This window comes from Phanerochaete carnosa (assembly GCF_000300595.1).
Source record: "Phanerochaete carnosa HHB-10118-sp unplaced genomic scaffold PHACAscaffold_6, whole genome shotgun sequence".
NCBI lineage: Eukaryota > Fungi > Basidiomycota > Agaricomycetes > Polyporales > Phanerochaetaceae > Phanerochaete > Phanerochaete carnosa.
The window spans coordinates 592,864-610,792 of NW_006767633.1; the positions used below are offsets into that span (position 1 = coordinate 592,864).

General features: G+C 52.8%; 4 protein-coding genes across 4 annotated transcripts; 2 read left to right on the forward strand and 2 right to left on the reverse strand.

The window, feature by feature from the left end:
* Positions 1-1,190: 1,190 nt before the first annotated feature.
* Positions 1,191-3,149, reverse strand: PHACADRAFT_29289 (uncharacterized protein; the record flags this gene model as incomplete). The annotated part of the gene is made up of 8 exons (XM_007396471.1): positions 1,191-1,780; positions 1,810-1,848; positions 1,897-1,916; positions 1,966-2,182; positions 2,237-2,446; positions 2,500-2,633; positions 2,689-2,896; positions 2,942-3,149. The coding sequence occupies 8 exons, from the start codon at positions 3,147-3,149 to the stop codon at positions 1,191-1,193; spliced, it is 1,626 nt and encodes a 541-aa protein (XP_007396533.1).
* Positions 3,150-3,414: 265 nt separating this feature from the next.
* Positions 3,415-6,119, forward strand: PHACADRAFT_196455 (uncharacterized protein; the record flags this gene model as incomplete). Its single annotated transcript, XM_007396660.1, has 10 exons — positions 3,415-3,442; positions 3,500-3,719; positions 3,781-3,917; positions 3,966-4,340; positions 4,401-4,482; positions 4,533-4,645; positions 4,703-5,172; positions 5,245-5,357; positions 5,411-5,595; positions 5,650-6,119. 10 exons carry the CDS (start codon positions 3,415-3,417, stop codon positions 6,117-6,119), a joined length of 2,193 nt encoding a protein of 730 aa, XP_007396722.1.
* Positions 6,120-6,365: 246 nt separating this feature from the next.
* PHACADRAFT_257596 (uncharacterized protein) lies at positions 6,366-11,046 on the reverse strand. The gene has a single exon (XM_007396661.1). The coding sequence runs from the start codon at positions 9,619-9,621 to the stop codon at positions 7,894-7,896; it is 1,728 nt and encodes a 575-aa protein (XP_007396723.1). The 5' UTR covers positions 9,622-11,046; the 3' UTR covers positions 6,366-7,893.
* Positions 11,047-13,240: 2,194 nt separating this feature from the next.
* Positions 13,241-17,573, forward strand: PHACADRAFT_185015 (uncharacterized protein). Its single transcript, XM_007396662.1, has 14 exons — positions 13,241-13,472; positions 13,536-13,743; positions 13,797-13,936; positions 13,987-14,467; positions 14,519-14,616; positions 14,668-15,220; positions 15,276-15,463; positions 15,519-15,779; positions 15,828-16,121; positions 16,176-16,296; positions 16,357-16,691; positions 16,746-16,796; positions 16,870-17,196; positions 17,251-17,573. The coding sequence occupies exons 1-14, from the start codon at positions 13,340-13,342 to the stop codon at positions 17,445-17,447; spliced, it is 3,387 nt and encodes a 1,128-aa protein (XP_007396724.1). The 5' UTR covers positions 13,241-13,339; the 3' UTR covers positions 17,448-17,573.
* The last annotated feature ends 356 nt before the right edge of the window (positions 17,574-17,929 follow it).

Consider the following 17,929-nt stretch of genomic DNA (forward strand, 5'->3'; position numbering starts at 1 on the left):
CTCCGAGTGAAGACTCGTGAGGGATGGAGGGTAGATGGGGGCCAGTTACAAGCTGGGGCTCATAACCTATTGTCGTGGTACAACGACTGGGCTGCGCGAGCGCGAACTGGCGAGTGGCACGCGGGCACGATCTAATACACACGGTGTTAGTCTGAGTGCGAAGGGAAAGAGCACGCTGTATAGCTATGTACCTAATACACACGGTGTTAGCTAGACAGGGGTCCGGTAAGCATACTGCATAGTGCGCAAGGGCGACGAAGGAGACTTACTCTGAGTGCGAAGGGAAAGAGCACGCAGAGTGGGGATGCGAGAGGAGTCCTTATATACTAAAAGGAAGCAAAATTGAAAGTCCGCTAGAATGGGGAAGCCTGCCATAAAGAGGTCCGTGCGTGGGAGCACTACATATGATTGTCCAATCACTATCTACGTATTAGCAGCGCCTAATCTAAGATGTCCACCTTAAGTCCATGCCGGGCGGAACACCGAGCCAGAGCCACTAGGCGCTTCAACACCTTCCCACCATCTACTGCACCCGGCCTACTGCACTCGAGCTTTGGACATTTCGCAGCCGCGTGTACCTATACCATGACCATGTATATGACTACTCACCTTCGCAAATATAAATATACAGATTTGTACCAGTCTGCATGCAACAACTGCCATCTGCAGTTCAAGATCATATTTATTTTGAGTGCTATGATTGTCCTGAATGACACTATGCAGGGGAATCGGCAATGGGTGTTTGATGCCCATATTCACGAGTGGCCTAATCAGGATCGGAACGGTGTAGAGCACGTGATGGCCGGCAGCGACGAGCTGCCTGAGATAGTAGTCTCGGACATAGACGACTATTGCGTACACCTTGGCAACCAAGTGCTTATCCTGAGCGGCGAATAGTCCATCGAAGCGAGAGTACTTATGCAGGAAGGCTGCATCTATGAAAAACGCATCTCAATAATAGGGTGTCGAAACCAAAAATCGAAGGCGACGTACCGTGCAAATTGAGACAGATGTGCTTAAAGCTGACCATCCCGTTCACTCCGTGCTCTTCGTAGGCACGAGAATTTCTGAATGCGGCCTGCCACTCAGGAGCAACGTCCGACAACGCGGAGTGATCGCACATCTTCAGGTCGACCCAAAAGCAACTCGCCAATCCTTGAACTCGAACCTTTCGTCACTGCAAACGCTGGTCAGCACCACTGATAGCAAAAAGTGCGGGCAGATCTGTACTCAGCATGGACCTCGCTACTTAAATATCTCAAGGAGCCGTACTTAGGGCGGAGGAAAACGACCGCCCGACCATCCTCGCGCAGGTGCACCATGAGCGGCTTGAACTCGGCCTGGAAACACTCCTTGAACTTCCACTGGAAGAGAAGCCTATCAGCAACGGACGCGCTGGTGGTGGCCTGAGCTTGGGTCCAGCTGTGACGGTAGTATGTGTTGATTGCAGCCTGGGGGAAAGCTATGATCTGGTCGAAGCCGAACAGGTCACTATTCTGGATTATGTCATGCCAGAGCATAGTCCCCGACACGGCCCGCCCGCTCTCGGCTGCACTAGTTTGGGGTCCGCCTGAGGAGCTATCGATTTCCGGCCAAAGTGCGTTGTAGTGATGGATAATGTCGTATTGGGCATTTCCAAGGAGATCTAGATAGTCACCCGTAATGAAGTAGATGATATGACTCATGTAGTACAGATCGTCTTCGTCAGATTCAACGTAGTTATTGAAGGTAGAGCGTTGGTGCATATAACGGCCACCTGGCAGTGGTATAAATAATTCACCTGACGGATTACAGCCACATAAAACTTACTACGCATATCGATCTTATATCGAATTGCTTCGCCTTTGCCTTCCGACTCATGCATAATGTTGAAAATTATTGCAACCTTCTAGTCACTGTAGGTCTTAATCGGCGCTCTGAAATGTTAGTCAGAACAAGCTAAGCATATCATCGACTCTAACTCACGCTTGGAAGTCATCGATATCATAGAAAAGGATCTCGTCGACAGCGAAAAATACTATTATATCGTCGTCGCACAGGGCAGCGCCTTGCGGGGAACCGAATTTAAGGTGGAAGTAGACATCCCTGCCATCCTGGGCCCACTTGCCGTGATAATCGGCAAGCGAGACTGTAAGATAGTCGGAAGCCTGAGAGTGGCTGTTCTGGGCCTCCACCAGCATTGCTGCCCCAAACCAAGAAGTCTAGAGGTGTCTGTTGATCTGCTCGATTGCTACACCACGAACTTCAGCAACACCGGGGGGAATGCCTGCAGTTTGCAAGAATTCAAAAATATCAGCGCTTAGAGCCCTGATGCTAAAATTTGGCGGTAGGGCGAGAACGTGATGGCCCGCAGCCTCAATGAATTCAAGGTAGCCGTGAAGATACGTCTCGAGAGATCGTTTCTCACTGTCTGCTATCTCGGAAGAAAACCTGGTAAGCTTCGCATCTGCACAGCGAATAAGCTTATAGCTGAATGGAAAGCATACTACGCTTCCTTACCCCTGCAACTGAGGACCAGCATATTGACGGTGCTTCGCCCTTCGCCAGTAACTGCGCTTCGGTCTGTGACTCCGATCACTTCGAACCGTATGCGGAACATAACAGATAAGGGAGATATGGTCCGATTCTGTGAGCTAGCGAAGATATCTTTTAGTGGGTCGGTAAAGTCATGTTGTCAAATCGACACACTGGTCTGCTGCTGTCAAAGGAAATGCCCGGACGTGGTCAAGGTTGAGATGACCTTCCTGAATTCTGAGATGAAGGACAACTTCGTGGTTACATAGGAAGTCGAGAGTGGGAGCCATGAAGCTCGCATGAAACCACATGTCTTGCTCCGTCGCCTCTGATTGCGAGCGGTGCTTTCCATAGTGGTACTTTGCGAGTGCGAGTTTGTAATCTAGCAGGGAAACACATAAACGTAAAGATAAAGCGCACGACATACAAGACGAACCATGATTTGAGTCGGGTTCAACCCCGGTTTCGCGGGTCTTTGCAAGCAATGATGAAGATATTTCCCACCGGGCATGGAGCTGACTGTTGATGTGATCTACTACTCGCTGAGTGCTATTTACACCGCGCGATATTGCAAGACAGATCCAACTAGGGTGTATACAACATTTGGCCGCGTCCTCAGAGACGCCTCGAGGCATTCCTCCGTAAGCGCGCCGAGGCGCCGAGGACGTGACCAGTAGCTGCCGGGTGCAGTACAGCCATACAGAATATGAGATACCTACTCGCACATACCCTTTTAACCTCTGGCATACCGCCACCAGCTCAGCGTCCCTGGAGCATTCTCATTCTTCACCATGTCTTACGGCCACGACGATGCTGAACACATCGTTGAATACTGTAACTATCAGCTCGCGTCTCTCTGGTCCATCGCAAAACGTTGTTGGGAGAAGCATTTGGAGGATCATGGACCTTTCAAGCCTGAAGAACAGCAGTATTTTACGTCGTCCTCTCGATTTAAATGCTTATTGCTAACACACAATCCACACAGGAGATTTATTTGCGCTCGCTGCCTATCACTTTGGCCGGTATCGGACGACAGGCTCTGAGCGTATGGAGGGCTCGAAGGACGATCTGATGTTTCAAGCCTTCTTCGATAAGCCAGTGCTTGTATCCCTCTGTAGCCACGAAATGCTCCTGGAGATTACAGTGACCGATGGTCACTGCAATCTCGACCATGGACGCGCAACTGAGGCAGCGGCTGCCAACCAGTATGTTTTGATTCACGTCGCTTGGTACTCATCCCGCCATACACTGCATCGTCACTGACAGTTCGCGCAAGAGAGATATACCGAAGAATATCTTATTTACCTACTGTGTACCGTCCGCAGTCGACAAGATGGCAGGCTGCACTGCGTTGATCGGGAGCGAAAGGCATGGGGTCCAGCTACTTGTGTTCGACTATAAAAGTAAGTTCACGAATGATAGTTTCGGGCACAGTATCAAACGAGAACCAGGCGCGAAGCTCGTCCGATCGTCCGTCCGCGCGACAGACGGGACGCATCAGCCGATTCCCCAGGTCGAAGGACAACAGTCTCTCGAGTTTTACCTGTATCAATATCTCGAATTCTTGCAGTCCGCTGGTCATCACACCCTATCCTCCCTCCCCGGCTTCGAGGACGACAAAGGAGACGTCCCTACCACAATTAACTACTCGTGGATCGCCGACGTCGCGCTGCGACAGCTGGTTCAGCTAGACGAGATTCACAGCGTTTCACTCTGGAAGATCAATGGCTACTTGTCCACCGTGTGGTTGAAGGCTGCTATGCTTGTCTCTATCCAGACCGATGCACTGAGCGACCGGTCAGGTACATCTCTCGCGGAATATCGTGGTACGTGGCGGTACATGGACCAGGCGTGCCCTTATTAAATCACGTTTGGGACTCCCCGAGTCACGGCTTGGGGCAATGATGAAGTCATCATGACATTCGTCGTCGACGAAGTGTTCCTTTACAGTGGTACCAAGTGGGAAGGGTACGTCTGTCGCTTGCACATGATTCGAGCTATTCTGACTCCTTTCTTAGGCAGCCGGTGAAGAGCTTCGGCGAATGGGAGATCGCTGTGATAATGAACTTCTCCTATGAGAAACCACTGGAGCACGATGGCAATGTTATCCGGTGCAAAGTCGATATCGCGAGTATGTCATGCACCCCCACCATCACTTCCACGTCCTCTTTTTGACCTCTATATCCAGGCAGTCATCTTCTAACAGCCTCCTCGTTCTTCGGAGATGTTGATTTCGACAATGAAGACGCGACCGTGCTGTCATGGGTCGATTACATCATCACCTTTATCTCTAACGAATACTTGAATATCATCGAGAATGCCGGGTACAATATCATCTACGAACACGATCTGCGCCGGCGCTCTATCACAGGGTACGGGGAGGTCGGCGACTTTGACTTCGATGGGAGTACCGACCGGTACGCTTGTCGAGATGGGACCGAGGACAGCGGGATGCATGCGAGGACTATGGCATGGCGGAAGATCACTCAGGGAGACGACATGTGCGATTATGACCAGATTACCGCTCACGGTCGAACGGCGCCGGAGATGACGATCTGGCACGAAGTCGCTCAGAAGAGCGACATGTACGGCTTCGACCAGATTACTGCCCTCTCCCAGGCCGCCATCAACATGTACTACCGCTCCATCTGGACACAGGTCCAGGCCTCCGCCAGCACATCTGTCACTGAGACGCTGCTCTTCCTATGGAAGTTCGAAGACTATTTCTAGGCCGAATTTAAGCCGCCAACGGTGCGCCTGCGCGGAGATGGTCGAGCGATAGTCTTCCTCTACATTAAACGCGGCTTCTTGAAGCCTCTGCGTAACGGGGCCCCGTACCCCGAGTATGTTTGCGATTGCGCTCTGGTGATATCGTCGACGCTGACCCAGATATTAGTGGCGACAAGTTCGAGTTCGAAGATTGGCGGATCGCTTTCGAGGCCGACCTCAAGATGTGCGATCACTCAGCGTTGACGGAGATCGGTCCCGAGTGGCAGGCCGCGTTCAAGAAGTCTCGGGTCTATGAACAGTACGGCACGAGTGAGATAGTCGACTTCAAGCACATTTATCTCGACTTCCAGAGTGCGTTACTCTCGTCACTGACCCTGATCTGCTACTTAATTGTATTTCTCATAGATGTAACCTTCCTGCATGAGTCTTCCCGCTTCGACGGGCTGCTCACCGTTCTGAACAAGCGCTCCATCGACAAGGTGCAAGCAGCAGTTGTCTATCTCCGCGACTTTTACCTCAAGCAGCTCGTTTCCGCGGGCCACCATGTGCTCTACACTATCCCAGTCCTAAACAGGCCGTCAGCAGAGCTATACCAGTGCCTCACCAGCGTCGTCTTCCACATCTACTCGGAGACATCGAGCGAACACAGCTGGAACGAGCAGTCCCGTGCCTCCGAGCCGATCGTTATCATCTTGGGCATGTGCGGCGGCCGACCCATGCCCGCCTCGGCTCTGCGGTATTCGACAGAGTGGATCGTCCGCGTAGGAAGATTCTCATCTTATGGTACTGCGGCTATCTCGGGTGGTCTGTTCTTGAGGGAGAAGCTTCTGCGGAAGTTGTCCGAGATCAACACCAGGACGACTATCATCCCCTGATTTTCTGGTATCGAACGCGATACGTGGAAGCTCAAGCTCTCTTGCTGGTCCGACCACCCGGAAAGGCAGAACGAGAATTGCGTCTTCACTCTCGACCCTGAAAATCGTGCGGACGGCTCCCTGAGGTACTTCTGGCAGCACCACGACAAGTACAACTACGAGCATCGAGGCGGAAACTACATCATGACTGGACAATATTCAGTTGCATGTAAGCACCTTCCCTGTCTCACGTTCATGCGCATATGCTGATTTCACCGTGTAGGCATTACTCAAAACTACCTGGAAGTTCTCACCGGTACGATGGAGATCAAACTGGGCGGCACCGTCAGCATCGAGGTCTTCGTGAACACTTCCTCGGCCTGGCAGTATGTGCGCTTTAATGTTTAAGATGACCAACAGTGACAGAACCCGTTCACAGTTCATCATCGGTCGCCATCTGGCAGGCTTCCATCGCTGTCCATTCGGAGGCCAATGGTCTAAAGGCCAGCTCAGTGCGCAACCAGACGCAATTCACCAGGTCAAAAACGGAGGGCGAGACGTGCTCTTCTTTAGCTCTCAATCCCGAAGCATTACTCAGGAGCGTAATTCCCTCCAGTGTCGACTTGACCGAAGCAATGGAGGAGTTCAAGACTTTCGAGCAGGCGTGGTACTCGTGCTACCCGGGTATGGGCACGTACAACCTAGCTCAGCCTGTCTTCAACTCGAGGGGCGACTTACTGTTTGAGCTTCAAGCGCGAACGGCGACGGCAGCTACTACTGTCAGCTCCTCATCATCGTCTCCTACTTCGAAGTTCAAATCAACGCAAAATGACAGAAATTGCGACCTGGCTCGACCAGGATATGATTTATACATGGGTCCGTGGTTCCCACAATCGCCTCATCTCGCGAGCTACACTTTCAATATGAACGGCCTTCGTTCGCCTCCCTTGACTGGTATCAAGTGTCCCATGTCCTCCACAGGAAGCCGTCCTGCATCCTCGGCGGCCAACCATCAGGACACTACACCTCCCCAGAATGGCTCCTACCCGTTTTACGGCACTTTGATGTACTCGATGTCGCCACCGCAGCAGCATGAGATGCCTTCCGATGGTCCCCACTTACGTGCCGCGGGTCCGTCCGCTGGCCAGCGCAACCTCGACTCTGGCGACACCCGAGTCCGCGGCACCGGCGGCGGACAGGCCAACAACGTTCCGGATTTTCGCGTCACCGACATGACTGGCTCTCAAGGGCAGACCTTTTCGTCATTCCAGCAGCTGACTTCAATAGCCGCTCCACACCCCATGCCTGCAGTCGGGATGCAGTTCCGCACGTCTGGCACCGCCAGCGGACGTGCGGCGCCAGTGACCCAGTACCTGACTGGGTCTGCCGACATCAGCTCCCCTGAGGGTCGGCGGGCGATGCGTGAGGCCATGAGGCAGGAGGCGGGCTTCTGAATAAACCTACCTGGATATATCTCACGTTTACGGGGGCTGGCGCCTTCGACAACGCCACTGGCTTCAGCAGATTCCCTGGAACGAGATACAGGTCGAGCTCGCGTATGTCGAGCAGAGGTGGGATGATGTCTGGAGGTGGGTCGAGCATGTTGGGCCGGGGAGAACTTCCAGGCGTCCGGCCGGTATGGCGATTTCTCTCCAGTGGACTTCACGCAAGTGTCCGTCGTCGAAGGAGGCCCCCAATCACTCCCTTGTAGTATCCGCATGCCTGTGATGTATGCAACGTCTTTTAGCACTATTCCGAATTTACATTCCTGGTGCCACGCCCTATGGAAGATAAATTAAGCGCCAATATGTACGAAATTAACCCACTGCTCCAGCATAGCACCATCTTTCCTCATCTGCCTCGTCGCCGAATGCAACGCACGCGCAGCCCTTTTGAAGCCCATCTCATCAGGGTATCCTGCTTCGGCGAACATGCTCTCGTAGACGTTGGCAACCAAGCTCGGCCCATCGAGGTCTTGCATCGCCCACATCGTACCGATGACGCTCCTGTAACCGCAAAACTGCACGGCTGCAGCAAGCTGGAGCACCTCTTCGGACGCTGACCCTTGCGTCTGCTCTGCGGTGTGACACGCGGACAGGAAGGCAAATTCGGCGTTCGGGATGCGGCTCCCCATGATATCAGCCAAGGTGAGACGATCGTCCTCTGACAGTCGGAAGGCAGACTTGAAAGGTTCGCCAGGTGTTAAGCTGCCGTGGCAGGCGATATGGACCCACGGATGCTCCCGTAGCTCGCGCATCACCGACTCACGCTTCGCATCCCGACCTTGCAGAAACTTCGTACGCTTGAACCGGCGGTGGATAGCGCGCATGATGGCCACCTCCTTGGGGACCTGTTCCAAGTTGCCCCCAGAGTGCGCTATCACAAGTAGAGACGGCTTGTCAGGTGGATTTCGCTGGGTCGCTCGCCCGGCTGCTGCTTGCCCAACTGACGCGTACTTCCTGGCCTCCAGCAAGGCGCTGAGCGTGGGGGTGTATGATGAAACGTAAAAGTCCTGGAAATAGTATCTCTTGCGTCGTTTCGCTTCCCCTTGCTCTGAGGCGATTGTCTCTGGACCTGCAGCGTGGAGGGGTAAGGCCGAAACGGCAGAAGTCGGGCACCACCAGACCCGGGAGCCTTTATCCACCCCAAGCGAGACTAGTGCGTCCCTAACAGGACGACCAAGCAGGAGCCACACGTCCGCCAGAATTTCGCGCAGCTCTTTCTCGTATTTTTTTGGCTTTTTTCCGAGGTACGTTTGAGCCTGGCATAACCTTTCGGTCATCTCCAGAACCTTCTGATAAAAGCCGCGGTCAAGCGGTACGCGCGTTGGAGAACCACCATGGAGAAGGATGAGTGCGTCGGAATGATGTTTGCTGTGATTGACGATGATGACCGGTCCTTCTGATGTCACGTCCCTGAGCATGTCATAGGACGGTACCAGGAAGAAACGCTCCATGCCTGGTACCTTGCGGAGGGTCGATATTATGGTGTCAAGCTCTGTGACGAGCTTCCGATGTTCTTTGAAGCGCGCTCCGACGTCGTCTATTAGCATGGCAGAGCCAGGTGTTCTCGGAGAGTCATCATCTTGAGTGCTTGCATCGAACGATAAAGCGAATACCTGGAGCGCTTGGGTAACTCGTAGCAGGTCGTCGCGCAGATGAGGATCAATGGACTCGATCATATGCAGAGGTGGTCTGAGCTTGCGCAAATGAGACCAGAGAAGCGCACGGCCCTGCTCAAGCATCTCCACGGCGATAGTCAGGTCCTTGTTCTCAATAGCGCACGACGCTGCATCCGTCGCCACCGATTGCGTCTCCTTCAGGACGTAGTCATGTCGCACCTCACATATGGGATATGCAACGAATGCGCATTCGGCGAGCTGAAGAGACGTACGGTACGCCTCTAGTGCATATGGATGGGCACTAGTATACGCCGCGTCCGCCCAGAAAGTGGCGGTCTTCAGCCGATGCAGGAGGGAGAGCTGACCATCCGCAGACGTACAAACCCTGCGAAGGAGATCCATGGCCTCGCTCAAGTACTGGCCGGCATTAGCTGCGACTTCGTCAGCGGCAGTTCGGATATGGGCGATGAGGGCAATAGCAAGTAGCCTCGAGCACGGCAATCGATCAGGGTGGCCGACCCGACACTCTCCGAGTGCCTGGCGCAGGTACGAGATGCATGAGATCAGGTCTTGTTGCGTCTGTGAGATCTGGGAACGCGCATAGCTGATGGCGGCGAGGTTGTTGAGAACTTTGGTACGATCTAGATGGCCGACGGAGCAGAGGTCAAGTGCTTCAATTTGAAGAGAGATGCATCGGTCTGCGTCTGTCTTGTCCCCATTGCGCAGGAAACGTGTGTGTAAAGCGGATGAAAGGTTGATTAAGGAGGTATGACGGGTGGGGGAGCCTTGTGCACGAAGGGATAGCGCCTCTTCATGGAGATCGATACACTTTGTTAGCAGCGGGAACGGATCTGGTTCTTGTAAATGCGAAGAAAGAGCATGACAACCCAATGCGAGGTCACTCAAGTGAACGGAGCGTGTAGCGGAGTTAAAATTGGACAGTTCCAGAGCTTCTTCCTGCAATTCGATACAGCGTTTTAGATCTTCCTCGCTCCTGCCGTGGTGGTATCGTGTAAGCAGAGCGTAGGATAGGCTCCTGAGATGCGGTAGACGGCTACCAACAGCGGCAATAGGGACCAGCTTCAATGCCGTGGACGAGTGCTTGATGGATTCTTCAAGGTCTTCCATACGACCGGTCGCACGAAAGCGAGCCTCAAGCAAGATCGCGAGGTCGTTGAGGGTATGGAGTTCGTCGGGGTGTTTATGGGGACATAACGCGAGCAGCTCGCGCTGCAAGCTGACAGATTTGTCCAGATCCTCAGACCGCCCTAAACGCTGATATCGCGCACGGAGGGCGATCGACAGACACCTTGTGGACGCCCACCAAGCTGGGTCGCCTGGCTCAACGAGAGAGCGCGACTGGCTGCTATGCGTAGTGGAGCTCTCCAGGTCTTGCAGATCTCCACGAGCCTCGAATAGCTCGTACAAAGCTTTCGATAGTTTGTTCAGCGCTGATACTTGCATGGAGAGGGTGGCCGTGGAACAGAAACGCAAGATTTCACGCTGATGCGTGATGCACTCCTGCAGGTCCTCTAGATCGTGTAACGTCTGGAATCGAGTATAGAGGGCTAACGACAACTTGCTCAATGACGACAGTCTATTCCGATGGCCAGGCTGGCGGAGCGCAAGTGCATCGCGTTGCAGAGTTATGCAGTTGTTCAAGTCGTCTATGTTGCTGGTCGCTTTGAAACGGGAATACAGCGATGAGGACAGGCTACTTAGCGAGCTATCGCTGTATTGGGTAACACTTTGGTTCGAGTCATCCATGCTGCGAACCTTTTGAAGCGGACACCCAGCGCGTTTGGGCGGTAATGTCCTTGAGAACATGAATAGATAGATGATTTTACAAATTACGTCTAACTCACAAGCCACTTTGCACGTGGTTGTAGAAGGCAGCGTGGACGTCGTGTTTCGCACGCTCTAGCTCACCACGAGTGAGGATGTAAGATGAAGCTTAGACCCTACTGCACTAGCCAGGTGAGCCGTGAGCAACAAGCCGTCTGATTCCCAACTTACTCTAGAGCTGCACGATCAAAGATGAAGAGTACTGGATGCAAAAGGACGTTGGCATCAACGAAGAACTAATAGTTCAACTCTAACTTACAGGGCAAACTCCCACGATGCAAAAGGCGCCGGCACAGGACCACATCAAATTTGACAGCCTGCTCGCTCCCACCCCTCTCGATCTTCAATTACCTCTTCGCCACACACTCATATATCGGCCGCGTGTCACCCGCGGCGGCACATTTGGTCTTAGCGAGTATGCCTCTAGACGCGTCAAGTAACATTGAATAGCTTGGTGGGCCGCTCAGCAGCCCGAGGAGCATACGAGCTGTGAGCATCTGCTGGCTTGTCAGCGCCGTTGGCTGTGTGCCAGTCGTAAGCGAGGATAAGTACGATGCGGAAGGCGAATCGGGCGAGGGCGTTTGTGTTGCGGGCGACTGGAGGTGGGCGCTACAGGCGAAACCCTGTTAGCATGTATCCCGTTCTCTATCGATGAGTGAGTCGTACATCGTCTCCTGTGCGTTCGATAGCTGCGTAGAGCCGCCCTGGTATGATTTTCTCGCCGATCCTCGCTCAGATCCTCGCCTACATTTGAAGCTGTCAGCAATCCGAACGCACCAACATACACCACTACTTACAACAACCGCCTCCAGCTCGGCCGGCGCTTTCGTCTTATCTCGCTTTGGCACCGTGTGGACGGCAGCTTACACACATCGCAGTGGCTCTGGCTGCGGTAGCGAGCGCACCATCCTGCGATTTACAGACGGCTGTCTCTGCAAAATCATAGTCACATCTTCGTCAACCTCTGGTTCTAGCTGCGATGGTTCTGGCGATTCATTAGGTTCTTCCACATCCCGCGATGGAGGTTGCCCAGGCTCGACGGATGCCGAGCGCGAGCGCGAAGTAAACTGCAACGCTCGCGAGCTGGTTCTGCGCGTGCGCGACCCGGACGCATGCATTGGGACCTCCAACATGTTGGGTTCCCAGGCGACCCGAACACGCCGCCGACGTCGATGTGTTCATCGGTAAGCGGCTCGCCTGTGAAGTGTAACGTGCGTGCCGCCGCATCGAGTGTATTCCAGAAGTCCTGCTCTTGTTCATCCGGTAGTGGTGCCTGCGGCTCAACGGGTGCTCGCGCCGAGCTCTTGGATGCCTTTGAGGAGGTACGTTTGGATTTTCAAAGTAAGGCTCCTTTCTGTCCCACAAGAGTTAACAATATTATTTACAAAGGCGGAGCTGCTAGCGCACCTGTTTCTTCAGCTTGACTATTCGCGCCTGCGCCTGCGCTATCCGTCGTTCTTCCTGCAGTTCCCCAAAGCTCATGGGTGACATTCGAAGCTGATTAGTGTCTGACGCGCTGCTCTAGACTTAGTTGACGACTGAGGCCTAAATGACAGCGTCGTACCCACTTACTTGATCTTCTCGTTCAAACTGCGAATGTTTTCTCGGAGCGTTTGCAGCTGCTTAATCTTATGCTCTGCTTGCTCTTGGTATCGATACATGGGTCGGATAGACTGGCCCATGCTCTCCAGGCTCCTGCCCTTCTTCTCTCTTGGGAGGTCTTCGCAGAGGAGTCGCGATTGACAAAGCCACCCGCGTTATCTCGGCTTTAGGACCAGAAGGCGCGTCTTTCTACGCGACGTAAGACGTGCCAGATTGCGGAGGTTGAACCAGGATGAGGAGTCCGAGCTCAGAAGGGTCAATGTCGCGGATGAGGTCGCCAAGATGGGTCTGCAAGACTGCACGCGTGAAAGGGCCTCTGATGAACTTGACACGACACGACCGCACGCTCGTCTTCCCGCGGCAGCTGCATTGGTTCGTATGGCATTTGCAAAGTGTGCAAGACAATCGATATAAGGCAACGGGGAGGATAATGGTCGAAGATGGAAGTTCTAGTGAAGGGTGTACGCAGGCGCCGAATATATCTTCCTTGCTAACTTAGGACCACAACATTCAACATCAATCATAATGCCTGAAATGACCGCAAACCCCAGGGGAACCAAATTAATACCTCGTAACTTTGGTGGGGTTCAGCTCTGTTTCGTATTCTCACGTCTTCTTGAAGTAGCCGGATATCATCTGGAGCTCCACACATCCCGCTAGGATTCGTCACGCAATGCCTTACCGTAAAAATATTGCTGAGCAGGCAAGGCTCTACCTCAACAGCCAGCTCCGAACCCACTGGAAAATCTCCTCGTTGTTGCTCGCAGAGGCTCGCAATAATGGCATTGAGCCCAACCTGACTCGCAGTTCGTCTTTTTTTTTCTGGCTTTTGTTGCCCTGTGTCGTCGCATTTACGTGCTATCTGCCAGGCGGTGAATATTTACTCGCAGAGTACCATTATAATGAGGGCAGCTTGAAGACGCGGGCAGCAGTAGAGGATCTGTCCTTCTACGCGAAGTTTACGGCTCCCACCATCGACTGGATGTGCAACCATGAGGCTGTCCTTATTTTCAAAATCGAAGAGGGGCATTGTTATCAGCATCGCCCGCAGGCATCGCTCTCGGTAGTGGCAGACAAGTACGCTGGCTTAGAAGAATTGTTTTGCGGAAACAGCTGAATATTTCCACCAGCTCTGGCAGGGCTAATATGTCCCATGCTTCTGCCGCATTCCGTGTACCATATAAGGTGGTTCGTATGAAGGCTCAGCAGGACGAGGTCATCGGCTACGAGAATAGCATTATCAGCGATATGCTAGTGTTTGATTATGAGAGTAAGAGTGCTTATGCCGGCAAATTGACCACAAGCTTACTCACTACGCAGAGGCGAAGCTTACCAAACTCTCACCCGAGATGCCGCACCATAAGCAGTCCTTGGCGGAGTACTTCCGCATCTACCTTCAAGCTCTCCAGTCTGCAAACCATCATGCTCTTGTCTCCTTGCCATACTTTATCCTTGGAGACCCTAAATTTGCCATTAATTTCTCGCAAGCCGTGCGCGCGATCCCGGATACCATCGAGGTGCATCACGGTATGCAGGCTGACGAGTTCAATTACCATCTCCTTCGCCAGTTTTTCACGGCTGCTACACTGGCACGGGCTCCAAACCTCCTCTCCGATGATCACTCTCGGGCTGTCACTTCACTTGCAGAGTATCGCGGCGGATGGGCTACGAAACACCATAGAAACGTCCACTTCCGTCTGGAATTCAGTGTTCCCCATGCCACGGCTGTGTGTGACCAAGAGATAATAATGCACTTTCTCATCGGTAAGGTACTCTTCTATGGCAGCGAAGATTTCGAAGTGTAAGCGAACACACGTGCGGCCTGTGTAACTTGCTCTCACTAGTACCATAGACCGCCAAGGAAGACCTTCCACGATTGGACGGTTACCATTCTCTTCCGAGTTAAAAACATACTTGGAGCCCATGGGTGCCGCGAGATTGACATATCCAGTAGGCTCTGAATAATTATTGTTGTTGAATATGGAGCTAATTGTATTGAAGGTGGTCGTTATATGCACCAATTCTCCACTTTCAATGGTTGCGTCGATTCTGATAAAGATGACGTACAGTATATGAAGTGCATAATTGGCTTCATCAAGGAAGGGTACCCGCATGTCCTCGAGCGTGCTAAATACCACATTATCTATGACCCCGGACGGATGCGACCGCCAACCCAGCTGATCGATAACGGATCAATGTACGAGCCTGATAGCGACTGGTCGCACAAAGCATCCATCGAGGACTGCCGAACAGTATCGCAGCAAGCCATCTGGCGCGACATCTCTCAGAGCAGCAGCATGCGCGGTTTCGACCTAATTACCGCTCTTTCCCAGGTCGCCATCAACATGTATTTCCATTCCAGCTGGGCGCGGGCCCAGGCCGCCACTCACACGTCCGCCGAGACGTTGCTTCTCCAGTGGAAGCTTGAGCGGTGTTTCGAGGCTGAGTTTAAACCGCCCATAGTGCATCTATGCAGCAACCGTCAGGCAATCGTCATCCTTCACCTCAAGCGCGGCTTCTTGAAACCCCTGCGCACCTGGGCCTCTTGCACCAAGTAAATTTACAATTACACTGTGGTTCATATCAATGGTGCTGACCCGGATATTCAGCAGCGATGTGTCCGAGTTTGAAGACTGGCGAGTCGCATTCGAGGTTGAGCTGAAGATGTGCGACCACTCTGCATTGACGGATGTAGTCAGTGCCGAATGGCAAGCCGCATACAATCGGTCTCGGGTCTCTGAGCAGTACGGAACGACCGAGGTAGTCAACTTGAAGCACGTCTGCCTCGACCTCCAAAGTACGTCACCTCTGTCGCCGACACCTAAGTTTCCACTCAGATGCATTTTTCGTAGATGCAACCTTCCTGCGCGAGTTCTCACGAGACACCTCTCAGAATAAGTGCTCAAAGGACCACGCGGTAACAGCAGTTGCCTATCTCCGTGACCACTACCTCAAGCAGCTTGTCGCTGCAGGTCATCATATAATCTGCTCCGTCCCGGTCCTAAGAAAGCCGTCCGCGGAGCTCCGTCACTTGCCAACTAGTGTCGCCTTCGAGGTATCGATGCCTTGGTGGGCTGAACACGGCGAGGAAGAGCCGATTGTAGTCGTCTTGGGTATGTGCGAAGGCAGGGCTGTGCCCCGATCTCTTTCGTGGTACCCAGCACGATGGCTTGCCGGTGCGGGGGGGATTGTGTTGTATGGCATCGTAGCCATCTCCGTCTGCTCCCTCCCTGTTCTATCAGAGATCAATGCAAAGACCACCGTCGTGTTCCTCAACTCGACCAGTGAGCAGGATATATCACACCTTGAGCTCACTTGCTTGGCCGATCACCCTGAGCGGAAGGCTGTGTCCTGCCCATTCTCCTGCCATTTAAAAAGACCTGCGGGTGGTCCCATAACGTACCGCTGGGAACATCGCGATGAATGCGATATGGCGGGACCTTACTCGGTTGAATGTGGGAAGCACTTCTGTCTCTTGTTCGTGAGTTTAGGCTGACACCACTGCGTAGGTGGTACGGAGAACTACCTAGAGATCACCCCTCGGTACGAATATGGGGCGATGGAATTCAAGTTGCGCGGCTCCGCGAGCCTTGTGCTTTTTGCAAATACTTCCACTAACAAAAGTCGGCGGTATGAAGAAACATTTGCTTTTTTTTAGTAGACTAACGTTTTGCCTACTTATTGGTGCAGTTTATGGTCCAATGCTATCTGGGAAGCCTCGTTCAGACTCGAATCCGGCGATGGAAGGTTAAAAGTCATTCCGCTTGAGCAGCGGCGTACGCGATTTTCCAAGGCAGCATCAGGGAAAGTATCACCTGGCATTTCGTACGACCCGGAAAAGCTTCTTAGGGGGGTAATTCCTGAAGTAATTGACGTGTCGGATATATCAAATCGGCTCCGAGTACTCACGCAGACGTGCTACTCATGCTATCCCCCAATGACGACATACACTCTAGCGCAGCCAGCTGTCAACCACGATGGTGACCTGGTTTTTGAACTCCGCCCTTGCACAACATTGCAGCCTGGTCAGCATTCTGAGTCTTACAGACGATATGCCCTCTGCTGACATAACTCTGAAGGGAAGATAGCTATTCCTGACGCGAGTGGTGCGGAGCCATTGAATGAAGCACGTAAGTCTTGCTAAAATGAGCTATCCCGCTCAATGAGTTCATTCTAATTGTTCTCTGAACATCACGAAACCAGCAGATGACCACAGTAGTTCTTCGAATGCACTGACTGCAAAGGCCAGCTTGCAACATTTGCAAATAAGTGATGTCACCTACACACCCTTGAGCCTCGACTGGATGCAGGCTCAGGAAGCTTTTGACATTCGCCCGATGACGCCAGTTTTCGGCTCCGTAATCGACTCGGCTACATCAACCTTACCAGGCTCGTCGGCACTCAGCCCTGGAGGAATTAACGCCGACCTGGACCATCACTTCTCTCCGCGGCGAATGCTTTCATCATCCGCTCTTTGGCGAAGTGATCCAACGGGACCTCTGGGCTCTTTAGATACGGTCAATGAAGATAGTAAGTGCGATGCCAATTGTCTTCAGTACTACTATACCTACTCTCTTCTTGCAGCAGAGACACTGCCTACGCCGCACAAAAGCAGTGGTTTGGAGAGCTCAGATGTTGGAGGTAGTATCGTAGTTGACAGCTCATCCTCTTACCACGATACGGAAGATGGCTGCTCTGCAACTGGCTCATCGAGTAGCGATACACTCATGCCCTTCGGCTTGACGAATATGCGTCCAAGCATGTCGAACAACGCTACCTGATTCGGTGGGCTGGTCGGTGGGATGAGCAGTTGTGTAGTTCTGCCATGAGTGATGGCGGCTGTGGCGGACAACAGGTGCGGTGGCGCTTATATCGTGCATAGCTGAAGGCGAGTGTGACAGAGGAGGCTTCTTCTGCATGTACTTAGTATCCTAGCCTCAAATATGATGCTGCCTAGTCTAATTTTTGCAAGCAGTCTTCACAACTCACTTGCGATTGGCAGAAAGCTTCATCTCGACTCTAGGTCGGATGGGGCAGCCGACGCTGACATGAAGAAGGGCAACTCTAAGAGCCGGTATCATCTTACGCTGAGGGTAAGAGCCCCGCTATCCTAGTAATGTCTTTATAATTGGTATTACTATTGAACATGTATGGGCTCAAAGTTTGGGGTGCAGCTCGTATGCCCGAGTTCAGCCAGAGTATTCGCTGGTATTTAGAAATAGTGCAGGATCAACGCAAGAGCACAGGAAAATGCGAGATTCAC

Coding starts and splice junctions, on each gene's coding strand:
- PHACADRAFT_257596 (XM_007396661.1), bottom strand. CDS start 9,621: ATGGATCTCCTTCGCAGGGTTTGTACGTCTGCGGATGGTCAGCTCTCC.
- PHACADRAFT_185015 (XM_007396662.1), top strand. CDS start 13,340: ATGCCTTACCGTAAAAATATTGCTGAGCAGGCAAGGCTCTACCTCAAC. Junction 13,937..13,986: donor GCTAGTGTTTGATTATGAGA/GTAAGAGTGCTT, acceptor CTCACTACGCAG/AGGCGAAGCTTACCAAACTC. Junction 15,221..15,275: donor ACCTGGGCCTCTTGCACCAA/GTAAATTTACAA, acceptor CCGGATATTCAG/CAGCGATGTGTCCGAGTTTG.